This window comes from Aquarana catesbeiana, linkage group LG01 (genome assembly GCF_042186555.1).
Source record: "Aquarana catesbeiana isolate 2022-GZ linkage group LG01, ASM4218655v1, whole genome shotgun sequence".
NCBI classification, from domain to species: domain Eukaryota; kingdom Metazoa; phylum Chordata; class Amphibia; order Anura; family Ranidae; genus Aquarana; species Aquarana catesbeiana.
Window position 1 is genome coordinate 256,841,302 of NC_133324.1, and position 22,249 is coordinate 256,863,550.

The following is a 22,249-nucleotide window of genomic DNA, read 5'->3' on the forward strand; positions in this document are numbered from 1 at the left end:
AAGATTTAATATATGGAAAGTTGAATAAATTACTGAAGTTCTGCTTCAAGTAACCATAGTTATATTGAATGTAAAATAAGCTGTAATCATGATTCTATTCTATGAAATGATGGGGACCTGACTTTTTCAAGAAAGGGTTCTTTTTGTAATTCAGAACTCTGAAAGGCTTAGCTAATATATCAGAAGTCACTAGAAAGACAGGCTATTACTGTTGTTTCTAGAAACCAACAAGTCTTTGTTAATGCTTTATTCTGTAACACAAAAATAATACTAGAATTTGGTGTTTTTTTTTTCATGGCTTTCAACCCCAAGCACCCCCTCCCCTTACCTCCCCATCTCATGATTACCGTGTATTCAAATATATTTTATTGTGAACCAGTCATGATTTGGTGTATGCAGGTTTCTTTCATTCCAAGACGTGTGCAGGCGTACATATTAACAATTTTATATTTTACCTGTTTGCGTATTGCAAAAAAAAATGCTTTCGATGGCTATCATGTAGGCCATCAGAATAGAACAGGTAATTATAGGAGAAGGAGGTGTTCTGAACTGTACTGGAACTCCCATTCCCATATTTCTATTCTGACAAGATTCTTTTAAAGAAAGGTCTCCTGTCCTTTCCAAGAAAGCACTACCATTCCCTTCTTCACATGTGCATTCTGTTGATATTAGTGGTGAAAATTCAGAAAAAGAACACATTTAGGTACAGAACATTTCATGATCTTCATCATTTTAACGGAAAACATAAATAACAAGTTATGTACATGTATACAAATTATATTCTGTTTTCAGATACTACGTTTAGTGAACCTTGTATTTTTATGAAGACAATTTACCTTCTCTAAAAGATTCTCCCCTAGGTTCACAAACACATCCCTTTTTATTGAAAGAGAATTTCTGGTGCTGCTTCTTCCTTTCTTTGATGTTAAGCTTTAATTCTCTGCAAAACTCCTTTAAATACCAGAGAAAGAAAGGCAGACATGCAGGTCCAGGTCAATGCATTATCTCCTGGCAGTGTATGAGACATTGCAACAATTTTGGTCCTGATGAATCAATGCATTCTTTCTTCTGCTTATAAGGTAGCAATACTAGACGAGGAAAATGGGTGAGAACCTTCTTGTATGCAATTCCTAATATACAATCACAGATTAAATGCTAATTGTCTTCCTGATAGGTAATACCCTGTGTTTTCATCATGCTTTCTGTCCAAGAACTAATGAATATACACTTAAAATGATGTAATTAGGCAGTGCAAAGTGCAAATGGCTATGGGCAACATACAGTAAATCACAGCATTCATTAAGTTTTCCACTTACTGTAGCCAGATCAATGAGGATAAATTCTGATTGGCTAATTTTGGTTATCGCGTTTTGCACATAATCAATGCACTTTATTCTCATGTATTTAACAAGCCTAAATGTACAATGTAGGGAATCTGGTTGACTCTGCATTCTTTTGCATTCTCTCTTTATGTAAGTATTAAATAGTATACTCCCCATTATTTGTAATCATTGCTATATCCACTATATGCGTGACACATTACATACAATACATAACTGTTTATTTTAACCAGAATTTGCATTACATTAGATGTTTTCTACCCTGTACAAGTCTATATAAAAAAAGTTTGTGCATGAATCCATCATTCCATCTTATATAGTAACTGTGGAGCAAGATAGTGGTTGAAAAAAAACTGTCTTTTAAGGACTCCAAGTAAGTTTCATCACCTTAATAGTCTTGTCTGTGTTCATACATTTTCATGTAATCTTTCCATATAGTTTCTAAGCTCTTTGCAATCTCCCATGTCTAAGTCTTGGCATACCCATTTTATATCATCCTCATTGTTCACTAACATGGGGTTGATGTTAGGGCATCCATCTTCAGAAGGGATATTACTAAACGTGGTAAATTTTACACGTTTCCTTTTGGAGGTAGGTGAGGCAGCAGACTCCCCCCTTTGTTCCTTAACTTCATTGAATGATGTCTCTGCAGATCTATATGTCTGTCCATTAACAGTTTTGGGTGGGTTTGAAGTAAGAAGGTATTTGCTTTCTGTAACATTAACTCCTCTGTCTACTGCTGTTATGCATTCTTCTGGCTGCAAAGGAAAGTTAATATTGTTTTCCAAAATTTCTGTCCGATTTGTAAGACCAACCCAGTCATGTGCATGGGTCATTGTTTCTTGCTCATCTACTGGGACCTGTTTGTGCCTATACTTCAATGCAAATGTCACACAATTTATAAGGAAGACAAGTATGGCCAGGCAAAAGACACCCAACAATGCATACATTCCAATTTCCAGATCACTTAGACCTCGTGTATTTTGCACAAGATCATTTTCCTCTGTATCTCCATTATTACTTGGTACATCAACCTGTACAGGAAAACTGGTAAAATCCATGGGGACATTGGAGAGTTGACTGTCATCATCCAAAAGGCTATCCCGTTCTCTTTTTTTGTTGAGTTGACTTCTGTCAGTTGTAGCCCTGTTCATGACCATAACATCTCTTTCCATTGATGGCGTGCCAAAATATGCACCATCAGGTCTCAAACCTTCAAGTGAAATCTTCTGTCTTCTGCCAATGTAGTGGGTTTCAAAGCGATCCCTATAATGTACATTTCTGCTGTCATTTTTAGTGTCCTGCCCAAATTTGACTTTTATGTGTCCAAAACCAATAGTGAGGATGCTCTTTCGTTTTGACTTTTGACAAAGCTCACTTATCATGAGTTCTACCTTGACCAGTGCTCCCTGGCCTTCTGCAATGGTTGAGAAAATAGGCCATTTTGATTTGGCATCTTGTGAAACAGTGAAAACCTTTTCATCCAATGACGTCACACTTAATGAAAAGTCTTTAGGATCGTAAAATTCTAAAGGAGTCACTGTACCATCGCTAAACTGGATCCAGCAACTGATTTCTACTTCCTGTATGCAAAACCAAAGAAAAAGTAAGCTCAGCAAACAGCATAAAACAACATTTAATACTATAATAAAATATAAACTAGGAGGTGAAGGGCACACATTCATTCCTTAGACATAAAAACACTAGTTTAAGATTCCTGGCAATAAAATGTGTTTTCTTTCTCCGTGGTTCTATAAAGACAATGGGTCCCCAGGGTGAAATGGATTCAAATTTAACAGCGGAATAATAAAGTGACTGTCAGAATACATTATTAAAAGATAACCTAAATGATGGCAGTTGTATATTTAAATTAAAAAAGAATTACATATTTCTAGACTGTCTTAATTTAAAGATTTTTTTTCTTTTTCCTGGTTACTCTAAAGAAATTATGACATTCTGTATGTAACCCTCATATAATCATGAATTTTGCTACCTCTGCTCCCACTTTAACTTCACGTCTATATTTTAAGTGCAACACATTTAGTTCTTGTTAAAGGAGAAAAGTGTTAAAACTTTTGTTGGCTTTTTATTGCTTAATTATCCCAATTGGGGAGATTTTCCCAATGTGTACACTCAAGACATTCTTGTGACCTTAGGTTCCTGCTTCTCTTCTTTGAAGTGCATTCTTCATTTACATGTTTTTAAAAAACTACATTACATTGGAATATACAGAGAATGCACCTTCAGGGGTATCTGTTCCATATAAAAGTGTGATTGCACAAGAAGCAGTCCACAAAGTAAATAATACAGCATGTTTCCAATGAATCTGTTAGTGTCTGGATCAATGTTATAATGTGAAATTACATTCACTATGTTTTATCCTTTTTAAATAATAAAGAGCCGTGTCCAGGCAATGCGTCAGTGATATAAACAGTAATGACAAAACCACCATGATCCTTCTTCACATGTGACAAATTCACTTTATAGGATAACACCAGCAAAGAGTTCTGGTAAACTAAAATATCAGCATATATGCGTTTGTTTAATACCCATAACTGGTAAATGGTGTAAAAACTGTGCTTAGTGTTCAGAGTATATAACGAAGCAGCCAGCACTACAGGGGACAACTTGTGCAAAAAAATTAAAATATCAACAGTGCAGCGCTAAAACATGAAAATGTAAAATCATTGATGATAGTGAATCATGAAATAAAGAAAAATGTGAAAAAATAAAATATGAAAAATAAATGTCACAATAAGATAACTCTTATGGAGTTCATACAGGTGAGTCCATAAACTTTGTGATTCCAAGTGATGATGATCAATCACCCAAATACAAAAAGTAGAATCACCGCCGTGAAAGACTTCTTCCACCAAATGTGATATAACGAGGCTTACCGGAATTTATGGACCCTATTCAGCTTATACTAAATGGGTCAAACAGGCAGTGGTGTATCAACACCTAGGTATGGATGGTTTGCTGTAATCTTCTCCAATAGGACTTATGACATTTAGGAGGGGTTTCCGGGGTAAAACCGTATACAAAATTTGTATTAAAAACAACAGATCAATGCGTTTCATCTCAGTCAGACATCATCTGGGGTGTCATCATCTGACACCCCAGATGATGTCTGACTGAGACGAAACCTGTCGGGTCTGTTGTCCTGCCTTTGCCATTATAACTTGATCCTTATGCATTATTCAATCAATGCCTTTTGATATTTACTAAAATGTGAGTGTTTTACCTTCCTTTTTTTTTTTAAATACATTTTGTATATGGTTTTATGCTATGTTGATGTCCTAATGGAGTACTGATGCGAGGATTCTGGTTCTGACTCTAAAGTGCCTTATTATACTGGTTCCAGTGGCTGTTGAGAAACCCCTCCTAAATGTCATAAGTTCTATTGGAGAAGATTACAGCAAACCATCCATACCTAGGTGTTGACACACCACTGCCTGTTTGACCCATTTAGTATAAGCTGCATAGGGTCCATAAGTTCCAGTATGCCTCCTTATATCACATTTGGTGGCAGAAGTCTTTCACAACGGTGATTCTTTTTTTTGTATTTGGGTGATTGATCATCATCACTTGTAATCACAAAGTTTATGGACTCACCTATATGAACTACATAACAGTTACCGTATTTATCGGCGTATAACACGCACTTTTTTCCCCTTAAAATCAGGGGAAAATTGCAGGTGCGTGTTATACGCCGATCCCCTGCGATCCCGAGCTGTCACATTTTCAAAATCGCCGACCACGATTTGAAAATGGCGCCGCTGGCGCCGAAATACACAGAGCCGGTCCTCGGCTCTTCCCGGCGGTTCTCGTTCACTTTCGGCTACACTCGTAGTCCCGAGCGGAGCTATCCGAACCTACTCGGCTAGGTTCGGATAGCTCCGCTCGGGACTACGAGTGGAGCCGAAAGTGAACGAGAGCCGCCGGGAAGAGCCGAGGACCGGCTCTGTGTATTTCCGCGCCGGCGGCGCCATTTTCAAATTGCGGTCGGCGATTTTGAAGCCCAGAATGGCAGGGATCACTGGGGCAAGGCTGCACTGGGGCAAGGCTGCACTGGGGAAGGCTGCACTGACATGGCTGCACTGAGAAGGCTGCAATGATGGGCATTTAAATGTAAGTTTTTTTCCCTTCAACTTCCCTCCTAAAAGTTTTTTTTTCCTTAAAATTCCCTCCTAAATTGGGGTGCGTGTTATACGCCGGTGCGTGTTATACACCGATAAATACGGTATCTTATTGTGCGATTTATTTTTCTTTATTTCATGATTCACTGTCATCAATGATTTCGTATCTTCATGTTTTAGCGCTGCACTGTTTATATTTATAATGCCCATAACTCCCAACTGCCCCTCATTTAGAAGGACTGTCCCTCTTTCTGGAACTAAATTCCACTGCTCCTCTTTTCTTCTTCATCATCCTCCATTTTGGTCAGAGGTATAGACCACTATACAAAATGTTTTATTTAACTACCAAAAGTGTTGTACTATACTATGTTTAAGCAATCATTTTTGTATACACATTTTTCATTGTCTATGTAATTGGAGGTATGCTGGAGGTGTGCCCCTTGTCTATATATTTTGTGCAATAATGAGCATGTAGAAATAATGGGGTGGCCACTATTGCATCAAATTGTAATATGCAAAGTAAATCACAAGTTGGTGTGACTAAAGAGCTATTTGAGCTGTCCTGGCCAAAAACATGTAAAAATTGGCATTACATTTACTTCAACTATATAGTAACCACATTTTGTAGGTTGTCCAGAATTCCATTTTCTTTTTGTAGACATCATGTATCCAAACTAATAAAATAAAAAAGTGAAGTTATGCTATACAAGCAGTGTCTTTTACAGGTATTTGTTTCTATTCAGACAGCCCGAAGACACTGATTGTCAGTATGCCCCAAAATTCCTGCTGAAACCAGCAGTCATTTGGAGTGATGAAGAGATCACTCATGGATTTTCAGAAAGGCAAGAAAAAGCAAAGCTAGTACAGCTGAAACTCAAAAATTCTCCCTTGCAGCAGGCCTGCACCTGCACAGCAAGGGTTAACTGCACATTTAATTAGCAATAAAGATCTGCAGACCACTCCTAACTACACTATTCAGCAACCAACAATATATTATTATTTAGGGTGCTTAAACCTCTCCACATATACACGGTATTGTCAAAAGTATTGAGACGCCTGCCTTTACATGTACATGAACTTTAGGCATCCCAGTATTAGTCCGTAAGGTTGAGTTGGCCCACCCATTGCAGTTAGAACAGCTTCAACTCTTCTGGGAAGGCTGTACACAAGGTATAAGAGTGTGTCTATGGGATTGTTTGACCATTCTTCCAGAAGCGCATTTGTGAGGTCAGGCACTGATGTTGGACGAGAAGGCCTGGCTCGCAGTCTCCCCTCTAATTCATTCCAAAGGTGTTCTCAGTGCAGGCCAGTCAAGTTTATCCAAACCAAACTGGCTCATCCATGTCTTTATGGAACTTGCTTTGTGCACTGGTGCACAGTCATGTTGGACCATTAAGCGGCCATCCCCAAACTGTTTCCACAAAGTTGGGAGCATGAAATTGTCCAATACGTCTTGGTATACCGGCTCCCTAAGAGTTCCCTTCACTGGAACTAAGGGGCCAAGCTCAACCCCTGAAAAACAACCTCACACCATAATCCGCCCTCCACCAAATGATATGAGCGAGTTTGTGGTGGAGGAACTGGCCTGCACAGAGTCCTGACATCAACCTGATAGAACACCTTTAGGATGAATTACAATGGAAACTGCGAGCCAGTTCTCATCCAACATCATTGCCTGACCTCACATTTGTGCTTCTAGAAGAATGATCAAACATTTCCATAGACGCACTCCTAAACCTTGTGGACAGCCTTCCCAGAAGAGTTGAAACTGTTAAGACGAGCAGGATTCAAGCCTCTGGGGTGTGCAGTACCGTATTTAGCCAGAGGTGCGGGGGCTCCGGTGACACTCGGAGCTGCTCGGAGACACTCGGAAACACTCCATTCCCGAGTGTCTCCGAGCCTCTACGAGTGTCTCTGAGTGCATCAGAGCAGCTCTGAGTGTCTCTGGCACCCCCCCACCTCTGTCCAAATGCTGTACTGCATACAATAGAAATCGTTGTGGAAAACAAATTATCTGAGTTTCTATTGACTCCTATGGGGAAACTTGCTTTGAAATAATGAGTGCTTTGGATTACAAGCATTTTTCTGCAACAAATTATGCTTGTAATCCAAGGTACCACTGTACATACAATTATACAACAGGTACAGATAACCAAGTATGTTATCTAACACATGCAACATCTAACATTGATGTTAGATGACATACTTGGTTATTTGTACCTGTACCTGTATAATTGTATGTACAGTGGGGACAGAAAGTATTCAGACCACCTTAAATTTTTCACTCTTTGTTATATTGCAGCCATTTGCTAAAATCATTTAAGTTATTTTTTTTTCCTCATTAATGTACACACAGCACCCCATATTGACAGAAAAACACAGAATTGTTGACATTTTTGCAGATTTATTAAAAAAGAAAAACTGAAATATCACATGGTCCTAAGTATTCAGACCCTTTGCTGTGACACTCATATATTTAACTCAGGTGCTGTCCATTTCTTCTGATCATCCTTGATATGGTTCTACACCTTCATTTGAGTCCAGCTGTGTTTGATTATACTGATTGGACTTGATTAGGAAAGCCACACACCTGTCTATATAAGACCTTACAGCTCACAGTGCATGTCAGAGCAAAGGAGAATCATGAGGTCAAAGGAACTGCCTGAAGAGATCAGAGACAGAATTGTGGCAAGGCACAAATCTGGCCAAGGTTAAAACAATATTTCTGCTGCATTTAAGGTTCCTAAGAGCACAGTGGCCTCCATAATCCTTAAGTGGAAGACGTTTGAGATGACCAGAACCCTTCCTAGAGCTGGCCGTCTGGCCAAACTGAGCTATCTGGGGGAGAAGAGCCTTGGTGAGAGAGGTAAAGAAGAACCCAAAGATCACTGTGGCTGAGCTCCAGAGATGCAATCAGGAGATGGGAGAAAGTTGTAGGAAGTCAACCATCATTGCAGCCCTCCACCAGTCGGGGCTTTATGGCAGAGTGGCCCGACAGAAGCGGAGTTTGCTAAAAACACCTGAAGGACTCGAAGATGATGAAAATAAGATTCTCTGGTCTGATGAGACCAAGATAGAACTTTTTGGCCTTAATTCTAAGCGATATGTGTGGAGAAAACCAGGCACTGATCATCGCCTGTCCAATACAGTCCCAACAGTGAAGCATGGTGGTGGCAGAATCATGCTGTGGGGGTGTTTTTCAACTGCAGGGACAGGGCGACTGGTTGCAATCGAGAAAAAGATGAATGCGGCCAAGTACAGGGATATCCTGGATGAAAACCTTCTCCAGAGTGCTCAGGACCTCAGACTGGGCTAAAGGTTTACCTTCCAACAAGACAGTGACCCTAAGCACACAGCTAAAATAACGAAGGAGTGGCTTCACAACAACTCCGTGACTGTTCTTGAATGGCCCAGCCAGAGCCCTGACTTAAACCCTATTGAGCATCTCTGGAGAGACCTAAAAATGGTTGTCCACCAACGTTTACCATCCAACCTGACAGAACTGGAGAGGATCTGCAAGGAGGAATGGCAGAGGATCCCCAAATCCAGGTGTGAAAAACTTGTTGCATCTTTCCCAAAAAGACTCATGGCTGTATTAGATCAAAAGGGTGCTTTTACTAACTTTAGAGCAAAGAGTCTGAACACTTACGACCATGTGATATTTCAATTTTTCTTTTTTAATAAATCTGCAAAAATGTCAACAATTCTGTGTTTTTCTGTCAATATGGGGTGCTGTGTGTACATTAATGAGGAAAAAAAAAGAACTTAAATGATTTTAGAAAATGTCTGCAATATAACAAAGTGTGAAAAATTTAAGGGGGTCTGAATACTTTCCGTCCCCACTGTATATGCCTAATACAAACTTATTGCTAAAGCAGTTTGGCTATGCTAAACTATTAACTGCTCATTTAGGTCTAGGAGGCATGGAAAAGTAGATTTACTTACCTAATCCTCCACTCCTCCACACTGCTAAACCTGTCCCCGCAGTGTCTTCTTCCCATGTTTCAGCAGTCTAAAGTCCTAATGTTATCAAGACTGAAGTAGGGTCCATAGTCCTGCACTGGACACGAGGATGGCGAGGGACAGTCACCACCAGAGCATTGGTGAGTGCCGTTTGCCAGGGGAGTGGAGGATTCAGAAGCAAAATGCTTTTGCTCTCCCCTAGAATAAATGAGCAGTTCATTCTTGCAGTGCAGGTGTAGCCCCACTGTTAGGGAACATTTTTAGATTTCCAGGGCTTTAAAGTGGTTGTAAACCCACATGAAAAAAAAAAAGACCTGCAAGACAAAGGCATAATGAGCTAGTATGCTATGCATACTAGCTCATTATGTAATACTCACCTGAGATCGAAGTCCTCGCTGTGGTGCCCGTACACAGCACCGGCCAGCAACATTTCTCCCCGGAGTTACTTCCGGGTATTGCGGCTCTGGTGCTATCATTGGCCGGAGCCCTGATGCCATCACTCTGGCGCATGTGCGCAGGAGTGCCCAAGTGCCATTGCTTCAGTGTGCATGTGCCGATGATGTCGGCACATGCAGATACAGGGGGTATCGCCTAAACCGTGCAGGTTTAGGAGATATCCAGGGTACCTACAGATAAGCCTTATTATAGGCTTACCTGTAGCAAAAAGTGGATTGTAAGGGTTTACGACCACTTTAAAGGTCAAGTAACCAATCAAAATTCAGCTTACTGTAACAAATTCAGTGAAATCTGATTACTGACTAGTTGTTCAGTGTGCTATAAGAGATTTACACATTAGGCCCAATTGTGTTAGCATTCTCTCAGAGGTTCGGGTTTATATCTACTGCCCTTATGTACTAGTATACTTGTCAATAACATGGTAAAAAGGACATTAATGTGCAGTAACCTGTGTGTAGTTGCTATCTAGTACTGCCTAGTTGATGAGACATTTAACTCTGTAATTTCTATAGCACTCATCTAAGTGAAAAAAAATTGCATTGAAAGTATGCTTGAAACACATTAGAGCAGATTTGCCAAAACCAGAGAAAGTGCTAAACTGGAGCTATTTCCCCTAGCAAACAATTACGTTTCAGCTTTCATGTTAAAGATAAACAAGACTTCTAAATGCTATGGGTAGCAAATTCAATTGTTTGCTAATTTTATTTTAGTGATGAATCAGCCTCATGTTTTACCTTTAAAGCTGAGCTTTAAAAATTAACCATGTAGTCCCACCTAGCACTTTAAAGGTTAAATAGTCATTTAGTCAGGAATAAACACAATTACTTACCTTATTCATTGTCCCCCCTGGTTGTTGGCACTCCTCACTGGTCCTGCATTGTATGTCATGACAGTGACGTCGCTATAGGGGTGCAGGAGGGAGGGGGGGTGACACCACCAAGTAGGAAGTGATATCCATCTGCGATGGTGACACTGGCACTGACCACATTATTTGCAGGGGCCGGATAGGGATGTGCACTGTGACCGCACGCTGCCAGCCCAAAACTAGTCTGCCCAGCGCCCTGCAGGGGTGCTTCTGCTGTCACGCCACACATACAGTAGTTCTTTAAAAGTTTGAACTTTGAGCTCTATTATTTTCATATGATGTTGTTATTCAAATTTACTAGTTGGTAGTTGTTAACGGCACTAGTAATGCCATTCCATGCAGTGTTATATGAAAAAAAGTTATTGGGGGGTGGGGGTGACACCAGCCCTAGTGATCCCACTGTGTCATGATGTCAGAGAACCAGTGACCAGAGAAACAGAGAAGAGAAGGAGCCTCATTAGACCAGTCGCATAACCGGGAGGAAGACTGCAGGAGTGAGGAGTAAGGTAAGTATTACCACTTATTCCTATCCCCCTAGACTAGCATTTAACAATTTCAGCATCAGAGGGGCCAACCGTCAGTATTTTTACTGGCAGCCAGTAAAAAACAGGCACTTTTCTCCTGCCAGTAAATGCCAGTAAGAGGAAAAGGTTGCCAGTAAAAAAATATGGCTGTGACGCTTGGCTCAGAACTGCGCATGCACAGCTTGGGTCCGGAGCCGGCTGAGACCACCCAAGTGCCTGCTACAGTGTGTTCGGGCGGTACCGGCGGGGGAAGCGGGTCTGATGGAGGTGGTGTCTGAGCGCGTCGTGTGATGTCATGGTGCAAGGGAGCCAAGGATATTGTACTTATTTGTAGCTTAACCCCTTCCCGCCGAGCGTACACAGATGTGTGGCCTCGGCTTCCGAGGGCAGGCATCATCCCAGTACTGTTTTTTAGAGCCGCCGATCGGCTTTCCAGGTATAACAACCGATGCGGCTAAAAGCCGCTTGGCTGTTATACCGGAGGAGTGGGAGGGGACATCCCCCGTCCCGCCGCCTCCCGCCGCTCTTACCGGGCCTCCCGTTCCACTGGGAGTCCCGATCTGTGATGCATCACTGCTAGCGCCTAGAGACAGAGTACCTGTCACCACCTATTACTGTCACAAGGGATATTTACATTCCTTGTGACAGCAATAAAAATGATCAATTTTTTTTTTTTTTTGAAAACACCATTCAATTATATGAAAATAATAAAATAAATAAGAACATTTTTTTTTTTTTAAAGCGCCCCTGTCCCCGCGAGCTCGCGCAGCAAAGAAAACGCATATGGAAGTCGTGCCCGCATATGTAAACGGTGTTCAAATCACACATGTGAGGTATCGCTGTGAGCGTCAGAGCAAGAGCAATAATTCTAGTACTAGACCTTCTTTGTAACTCTAAACTGGTAACCGTAAAACATTTTTAAAAACGTTGCCTATGGAGATTTTTAGGTACCGTAGTTTGTCGCCATTCCACAAGTGCGTGAAATTATAAAGCATAACATGTTTGGTATCTATTTACTCGGCATAACATCCTCTTTCACATTATATAAAAAAATTGGGCTAACTTTACTGTTTTGTTTTTTTTTAAATTCATGAAAATTTCTTTTTCCCAAAAAGTTACGTTTAAAACACCGATGCACAAATACAGCGTGATATATTGCAACAATCGCCATTTTATTCTCTAGATTCTCTGCTAAAAAAATATATAATGTTTGGGGGTTCTAAGTAAGTTTCTAGCAAAAATTACAGATTTTAACTTGTAAACACCAAATGTCAGAAATAGGCTTAGCCATGAAAGGGTTAAATACTGAAATTTGCACTTAAAACTGTAATTTTGTAACTTTTGGAAATGCCAGTAAAAACTTGGCTGTGCCAGTAGATCTTGGGTGTTGTGTCAGTAAATTTCAATCTGGTTGGTTGGCAACACTGACTGCATGGTTCATTTTAACAAGAGTTTAGTGTTGTAACATTTACCAACTGTACAGGGAAACATTAACACGTACATTTACATCATTCATCCGGGAAGGTAAATCCTAAAGCTGAATACCTGTTTTGGAGAATTGAAGTGCTCATGTGCTGTGGTAGTTGCATAGATTGCTCTGTTGCTCCCCGGGCTGAGCTGAAGAGATAGTGACAATCCTGTCACTACCTGAATTCCTAAATCTGTGACTGTCACTTTCTCATCTACAACGATCACCGTCTTCTCGGCTAGGATGGCATCCGAAAGAGGGGACAGTATCTAAGGAAAAGCACACTTTCAATTTCTCTTTTTATAGCAGGCATGTAAAACACTGAAATTCACTCTTTTTAAGTATCATACTGAAGCAAGATATTTTTAAGGTTGCAGAATACCATGTAATCAAATTATATGTGCCCGGACAGGGAAAGGTCCTCGTAAATAAACCTTAATATATCTGGGAAAAAAAGATACAGTCATTTAAATCATTTAGAAGCCCAAAGGGATCTGCTAATTTTAAAATGTCATAAATCAATCAGCACCCTGCTAGTTCGGTTTTAGAAATAAGAAGCAAAGCAATTAAATGATAACTGCACTTGCATTGTGGATCGTTTAGCTATCATTGTCCTGCAGGCTGCACAAAAGCTCAATGAAACTTTGAATTTTACTTAAAGTATAGCTATAGAATCCTGTATGACAGTCAAAACATGTACCAAATTCAATTATTAAAGCCTAACACACGGGCTGAATGTCGAGCGGCATTGGCCAGTTCAATAGAAACTGGCCAATATTTGGCCCGCGTGTACTGCAGCCGGTCCGACAGAAGCCGGTTGAAAAAGGTCTGCCGATAGGCTCTCGATCAGCATTCTCAGCCAATAGTGCATTCCACCTGTCAGAACGCAATAGCAGCAGCAGGGGAAGCCGCTGTACTAACATCGGATTGTTAGTACAGTGGCTCCTCTTGAGCTGTCAGTAGTGTGTATCAGGCCTAAGTGATGCACAAGCTTCATAAAGTAAACAACCCCCCCTGACTGAACCAATTCCTCCTTCATTAGTCTTTCAAACACCCCCCCTCCCCTTTTCACAGTGGGAGGGTTTCAGCAACAGAGGCAGTGCTTTCAACTGAGATAGCAGTGGGTGGGACTAAGTGTGGCCAGGTGTGGGATGGCGTGCTACAGACTTGTAAATCAGCAGTAACAAGGCTGATACCCATGCTCCCTTCTACATTTTCTTTCATCCCATTGTAGTGCATGCAGGTACAGCCTAAATGGCAACAGTGCTCTTAATTTAGGAACAGTACAGCATCATTGCCATACCATCACAGGAACCTGCATTAGGTGGATTTGCATAGGTGGTTTTACATAACTGAATTAAAGCTGAACATTCTAAGTACCCCTGTCAGTGTTAAAAGGTTTGTCTCAACACTCTAATGCCCCGTACACATGGTCGGATTTTCCGATGTAAAATGTCCGATCGAAGCATGTTGTCAGAAATTCCAACCGTGTGTGGACTCCATCGGACATTTTCCATCGGAAAATGCAGGATATAAAATTTTCCGACAACAAAATCCGTTGTCGGAATTTCCGATCGTGTGTACACAAATCCGACGGACAAAGTGCCACGCATGCTCAGAATAAATAAAGAGATGAAAGCTATTGGCCACTGCCCCGTTTATAGTCCCGACGTACGTGTTTTACGTCACCGCGTTTAGAACGATCGGATTTTCCGACAACTTTGTGTGACCGTGTGTATGCAAGACAAGTTTGAGCCAACATCCGTCGGAAAAAATCCTAGGATTTTGTTGTCGGAATGTCCGAACAAAGTCCGACCGTGTGTACGGGGCATAACTGCCACTTTTGCTGGACAGCTTTGTTTGTTAAAGGAAATTTATAAATAACAGACAGATCTTGGCAGGATCAATAGGTTAAAATGAATGCAGACACTGCATCTAATAATTGGTAAGCTGCAATATATTACCTTTTTTGTAGTGAGTGTACTCAATTTTGTTGCCAGCGGTTTAGACATTAATGGCTGTGTGTTGAGTTATTTTGAGGGACAGCAAATTTACACTGTTATACAAGCTGTACACTCACTACTTTACATTGTAGCAAAGTGTCATTTCTTCAGTGTTGTCACATGAAAAGATATAATAAAATATTTACAAAAGTGTAAGGGGTGTACTCACTTTTGTGAGATACTGTACAAATATATTTTTTTTAATTATATATTTGTCTTATATTCTTATATACATCATTATGTATTATATATTTATATCCATTTTTATTCATATATGAATATATCTCTAGTAATATGAATGGTAATATTGTAATGTAATTCTTGATCCTTACATTTGCAGTGCAGCTATTTTGTTTTTTCTGCTTTGTATTTTCTTGATTTGCTCCCTGTCTCCATTGGTAACATTGAATTCCCTGATACTGGCAGTCTGCTAGCCAAGGGTTAATGGCTCAGCTATGTCTCCTGTGCTTTTCTCTCCCCTCCCACTTTCCTCCCTCTCCTGCCCCACTGGCTCCATGCAGCAGCTCAGCTTTCTCCCAATTTCCCCTCCCATGTTCCACCCCTTCCTGCCATTTTGGCTTTATGAGCCCATCACTTCACTTCACTGTCCATGCTCAGGTACACCCCCTTTCCTAACATTCACCAGGCATTTTGACAGCTGTCATCCTCGACTGCAGCTTAGAACACCGCTGCTAATAGCCATACTTTTAGCTGGCTGGCTCCCTGTCATCTTCGGTCTCTGTTTGCTCAGTGATGCCTACAGTCTCGCACTGATCACAGCTGCTTGGTCTCAGGTGTTCTCTATCCATGCTGTTTCATGCTAATGTCAATGTAAGGGTGCTGCTTATTTTAATAAAGTGTTTTTTTTTTTATACTGTCCTCAGCGCCCTGCTGTTCATTTTCTTCTACCTTGTGGACAGCCTTCCCAGAAGAGTTGAAGCTGGTATAGTTGCAAAGGGTGGGCCAACTCAATATTGAACCCTACAGACTAAGACTGGGATACCATTAAAGTTCACATTAATGTGTGTTGGGAAGGAGTCAAATTTTTCTCTCCAAGAAAGGAAGAGTCAGAGTTTTTGTCCAGCTTGAAGGAAAAATGACAGGTAAACTGAAAGTTTAGTTATGAACCTAAAGCAATTAATTTTTTTGTAAACCAGGATAACCATGATAAAGCATGGTTAAATAACTCATTGCTGTCCAAAACCATTCTTACCTGTAAAGTTGTCATACCAGCTTCCTGCCCAATCAGTATCTGACCTTGAATTCTTAGAACTTTTGGTTCATCCATCTGGATAAATTCACTAATTAGATCAGTTATATCCGCCTGCCAATCAGATCCAAGCAGGTAATTCAGCTGTCCAGCTACGTCAGGAGATTCGGCAATGAACTGTGTAAGGACTCTCAATAAGGCATGTTGGTATTGTAAAGTACAACCTTTACCCTTTTTATCATCATCCTCCTCATCTTCACTGTCCCTTGCTGGTCTAAAAGGGAATTAAAACATTTTAACAGTTGAGCTCTGGCTATGAGAACATCATATATCATATATCATCATTTGGAGCACCACAATGGGGGGGACATGTTTATCTCCAAAGTGCAAGTTTTTATTTCAAGTGCAGTGCACCAAATCTCATCACACACATGCCTATTTTACTACCAGCCAGAGAGTGAGGACATATTTTTAAAGGAATCAGCCCTTCCAAGACAGTATTTTTTTGTATAAGCAGAAAATAGATAGCTGAGTCGCCTCATATTGGCGGATTTAGCAGTAAGATATTATTATTATTGGTTTCACCCAGTTCCCATTCACTTTATGTATCGCTTCACCTCTTACAACAGACGTGTTACCTCTCCACAGGTTACATTTTAAATAATAGTTAAAATATATTATAAAAATCAAGAGAAAGAGTGTAACCATCATGGTTTTGTGGTAAATGGTATGTAGATCTGCAAACACAATTTCTGCAGAACACAATAGTTAATTGTGTTAATTATAATTATGTTGAAAATCTAGTAGTGGTTAGTCACATTTAGCTGAAATTGTTCTGTAATATTTTGTAGCTTCTCCAAACCACTTATTTGGTCCTAATGTTCTGGTTTCAAGGAGATGCTTATTATTTAGGAACAGAAAGGGGGGGGGGTGTAGTTGGAAAGTTGCGGAAAGCACCCTGTTCTAATTAAATAATGATATCTGTGTTGTCAGGAAGTCTGTATAGGTGTTAATTCCTCAATTTACATGGCCAAAAAAGGCAATTGTTGGCAAATCACCAGGGTAGATATGTTAAAATGGTGTTATACTCTATGCAGAATACAAATGGTGTCAGAGACCTCCACCCCCTGATCAGGGATGGTGGTTCCAGTTTGAGGTAAATGGTCTCTTTCATACCTCTTGCAAACCAGCTGTCCTCTCTGTCAAAAATGTGCACCTCACTTTCCGTATAAAAATGTCCCTTTTCCTAAAGTGTAGGAAAACTGCTGAGTCCAGAACATGCCCTCCTGTGTTGGGCCATTCCTTTGTTCAGAGATTGTTTTATCTCCCCAATGTATCAGTCTGTGAATTCCTCACTACAGTGCACTGCATATACCAAGGTACTTTATTGTGTTTGGATGTTGGTACGTTTGGATGTACAAGCGTCTGCCTCAGTGTATTTCTAGACTTTTTTTCTGATTCTTTAGTTACATACAAATGACTATATTACTCTGGGTGTTCAGCTTCTTGCTCTATTTGATGGCCCTGTGTTTTTACTTGACCTTGTGGATGTTTTAGCAAAAACCCAGCCTGGGCAGCCACAAACTTTCTGAGCACTTTTGAGATGTCTGATTTCTATTTCTGTAGACTGTGCTTGTTGTTACTATCTAAACCTGATCTTCTTTTAACCTCCAGTTTGTGTTCCAGTGGTGGGAGTCACAAATCAGATACTAGTCTGTGTAGACCTCAATGGCAGTCACCCCTCGTTGACGTGTGACACACTGTCCAAAAATGGTTATTTGTTATTTGGTGCCTCTTCCTATGTAAAGTTGATGTATTTGTTCTTTGAAATTATGTGTTTACTAAAAGCTTTTTCTATTCTTGATTTATGTATTATCCACATACTTGAACCAATGACTTGTGTTATTCCCCTGAAAGAGTTTAAGCCAGGGGTCTCAAACTGGCAGCCCTCCAGCTGTTGCAAAACTACAAGTCCCATGAGACATTGCAAGGCTGACATTGCAGGGATGACTCCCTCAGGCAGAGGTATGATGGAACTTGTAGTTCCGCAACAGCTGGAGGGCCACCAGTTTGAGACCCCTGGTTTAAGCCTTTCTTCCCCACCTCTTCCATGTACAGATCATCTACACTTTGAGATACAGGTGATCATATAGCACGGCAATGTTCCTGTCTTATTCCTGTATATGAAATAGGTTGTGTTGAGAGAAAGGTCAAGCAAGGAATATACTTAGTGTGACTTGAGTTCTGTTAATCTGTCAAGAGTCTTGTCTCATTTAAATGTTTCCTTACAGTCTCAACAGCTTCTTCAGCTAGTTAAAAAGCCTATAAGCAACAATCATTTTAGGGGTTTATAGCTGAACTCAAGGCAAGCAGCTTAATACAAAGTTGAAATACATATATGGAAACTTGCCAAAGGTTTTACAATTTTGTCCATCCAGTTTTGAGATTTACAGCATAAGTTGGTGAACTTACTGCAGTACAGTGTGATCAACGCACTCCATCTACCTTGTGACTGGATACAAATGGAGCAACAGCAAATTAGCTCAGGCTATTGACCTGCCCTTCTTCCAAGCCCCACCGTACATATCATTGTAAATGGCAGATATAAAGACAAAGTCCCATTTTAACTAATTTTATTTTATTTACATTGTTTTTCATAATTATAAAACTGCTTTAAATGTGTTTAATATATCTACTTGAAGTACGGCTTTAATTTATCATTCCATTGTCTAACAAAATAATTTAGGTTGAGCTGACCTCTTTGACCAACAATGGGGACAAATACATGTTAAGCATGCTTGTTAGTATAAATTCTCCAATAGACATAATTAGAGTTAATAGATTTTTTGACCTTTTTTAATTCATGAACCTTAGTCAGCAAATCTTTGTAATTCTAAGTGTTAGTATATTAAGGGTTTGGCCTTGAAAATAATTCTGACAAACAGCAGAGTTTCCTTCCAAACTAAAATTCCTCTCCTGGATTATATTGTTATGCCCTGTACACACGGTCGGATTTTTCCGACGGAAAATGTGTGATGGGACCTTGTTGTCGGAAATTCCGACCATGTGTGGGCTCCATCACACATTTTCCATCGGAATTTCTGACACACAAAGTTTGAGAGCAGGCTATAAAATTTTCGGACAACAAAATCCGTTGTCGGAAATTCCGATCGTGTGTACACAAATCCGACGCACAAAGTGCCACGCATGCTCAGAATAAATTAAGAGACGAAAGCTATTGGCTACTGCCCCGTTTATAGTCCCGACGTACGTGTTTTACGTCACCGAGTTTAGAACGATCGGATTTTCCGACAACTTTGTGTGACTGTGTGTATGCAAGACAAGTTTGAGCCAACATCCGTCAGAGAAAATCCATGGATTTTGTTGTCGGAATGTCCGATCAATGTCCGACCGTGTGTACAGGGCATAATAGTATAAAAAGGTGTCCTGTAAAGCACAAGAAAAACATCCTTTTACTGTAGCTTAACCATTTATACCAGTTGTATAATCTTTCTATAATTAGGTAATAAGTCATAAATTATTGATAATTTTTAACTAAATATGTGAGTATATAAATGAAGTTAAAATATTGACTAACTATTCTTGAAACAGATTCAGGTTTACACAATTAACACTGGCAAAGTGAAACATGAAATTTCCAGTGAGAAAATTATTTTGAGATCTAGAGAGCTAGATGAAAATCTAGAAGCTACTGTATCCTCTTAACATTGTGTATGTTAATATACTGTAAATCGGCACTTATTACAAAATTTACTAAAATTCTTTAATATACGTTAAGGAAAATATATACCTCTTATTTGTCATAATAGGAACCCTCCAACCTTTGATCTGATTTAATTCTGTGTCAGACACATCTATCAGCAGGGGGAGCCGTGGCACCCATACTGTCATTTCCAGTGAGGCTTTAAAATGTTGATACGTGAAATTCACAATGGCATTAACCTTTCCTTTCATTTCCTTTCCATTTACAAAGACATAGTCACATCGTTCCGAAACCTGCAAACATGAGAAAAAGATCATGCTTACTGTATAGTAAAACTGCAGAGAGGTTTACAGGGCAATACAATGTTATTTCTGAGCCCTGACAGAAACCTACTGTTGTAACGTCATGGTAAGGAATAATTCAATGCCAGTATGCTATTAATTGCAAAGGAATCATGCAGCACAGCTAGCAAAGAACAGAGAACTGAAAAGAGGTCAGATACATTATGTGCATTTTCAAACTGAGGTCAGCAATCACAGCTTGAGTATTTCTCATGTGCAATGTTACCTCTAAGAATACAGCTAAAAAAAATTATTCCATACATAAATTTGAAGCTAAACTCCAGGCAAACAGTTAAATACACATATACAATACATATAAGAAAGCTGTTTACCTGCCAAAGGATTTGCATTCTGTCTATCCAGTTGTGATATCAATAGATGTCAGTAACACAGCACAGTCCCTTTATGGTAGGGTATTATTATCCTCTGTATTTAAGTAATATTACAGACCTCAATCCCAACCCCAGACTATGACTGGACAGTGAAGGAGAAGCATCACACTAATGAGTTAAACTGTCAGTGAGACTGCTCTCTCCTTCTAACAGCATGCTCCGTGACAGCACATGAACCACATGGGTCCCTGTGTTGCTTCTCATGCTCTCATTTTGAGTTCTAATGTGTAGGGAATTGCAAGGGGCTAAACCAAGAGGGTGGATGGAACACAGGATACCTAAAGGTTTATCTGTCTAGAACGCAGTTTCTGGTCTTAAGCACACTTTTCTAAATGTTCTGGCTCCCGCTTTCTATGACAGCTGGACACTAAACTTAGCAAATGGCTCCTTGGCAAATAAGGTTCAAATGGTAACTCAGTTTTTATGTTCCAAAGCAGGACAGCAATTTTAAATTTCCCATGTAAACTTTCCACTCAAACAGTCAAATCTCTTCCTCTCTTATGGGGGCAGTTGCATGCTTCATCTAGGCCCAGAACAGGACATCAATAGTAGCCAGCATCTTCAGGGTTTCCTCCAGGAGGAGAGAATACTGCAGTAGGCCCAATGACCCTGGAGATAGAAAGTTCTCACAGTTGCATCCTCACCAGACAAGATTTCAGTAAGACGGACAATGTTCAAAGAAATGCCCCATATATTCAATATCTTCCCAGCCAGCTCACCAGGCCCTCAAAGCCTGCATATTTGTAATCTGGTTATGATCTTCTTAGGTTGCAAAAAAAGAGAGTGTAATAAAAGGGCTAAAACATCTACCTACAGTATATGTAAAAAATTGCTGTTCCACGTTGCCTTTCAGGGCTGCTTACATAGTTAAAAGGACATTTGACCACATGAGCTCAGATCATGAGCTCAGATCATTCCCATTAGTAGGAATAATGTAGCAAATTGGTTATGTGACCAGCATTAAAGGGAACAGGAAGCAGAATTTTCCCCAGGAATAACAAGCAAAGAAATAAAGATAGTGGAAATCTATAAATTCAACTGGTTTGCACCATTTGAATATGTGAGTAAATATATGCCAATTGATTTAGTGACTGATTTGTAGAAAATATGTGAAAAATATTCCTTAGCCTGTCTAAATATGGCAACATCACAGAAAGTTTGCCAGCGCTGTCATTGTCATTAGATTGACAGAGCAGGATTTAGTCAGCAGTTACTTGGAGAAAATGTTCTTACCATTGCTCTATTGTTCCCACTGCACTTATCATGATCCTGAAAAAATACTCCTGGTGACCATAGTAATGCTCACCACGTGCTTAGTATGACTGGCAGAGGATCCTTTGTGCATTCAATTTTCATGGCAGTGTAATTCTTTCATTCAGAATGTTTTTGGCTTACTGCTCTACATTCTAAGCAATTACTTTGCTTGCTTTTCACTGGGCATCCCATGAGCTCAGTGTATGCCTGGCAAAGTCTTAACTGTGATCAACATGAGCTTAGCATAGTGTTCCATACTTCTTTCAATTCCATGCGTTCCTTGAATTCAGCATGTCCTTGATTTCTCTTTCATGGTCAACATGTTCCTAGCAAAGTGCTTAGTGTGCTCAGCATGATACCGTTCAATGCAATTGCATGTCCATGGCATGTATCTGACAGAGTGCTCAATGTACTGCTCATTTTCCCAGCAAAGAATTCCATTTAATTCAGCACATGCTTGGCAAGATTGCTCAGTATACTCAGCACGTTCCAAGTAAAGTCCTTCAAGTGCTTAGCATGTCTTAGGAAAACTGTTATATACTCCCTTTATGCCCAGTACGTCCATAGCAG

General features: G+C 40.0%; 1 protein-coding gene across 1 annotated transcript in view; it reads right to left on the reverse strand.

Annotated features, from left to right (window-relative positions):
* Positions 1 to 428: 428 nt before the first annotated feature.
* Positions 429 to 22,249, reverse strand: part of LOC141140649 (transmembrane protein 132D-like) — a 1,563,515-nt gene continuing 1,541,694 nt past the window's right edge. Inside the window, exons 6-9 of the mRNA XM_073628047.1 lie at positions 19,780 to 19,985; positions 15,972 to 16,242; positions 12,833 to 13,024; positions 429 to 2,923 (exon numbers count right to left, since the gene is read on the reverse strand). Of these exons, the coding sequence (XP_073484148.1) occupies positions 1,748 to 2,923; positions 12,833 to 13,024; positions 15,972 to 16,242; positions 19,780 to 19,985 (1,845 nt within the window). The 3' untranslated portion in view covers positions 429 to 1,747. The remainder of the gene's footprint in view (positions 2,924 to 12,832; positions 13,025 to 15,971; positions 16,243 to 19,779; positions 19,986 to 22,249) is intronic.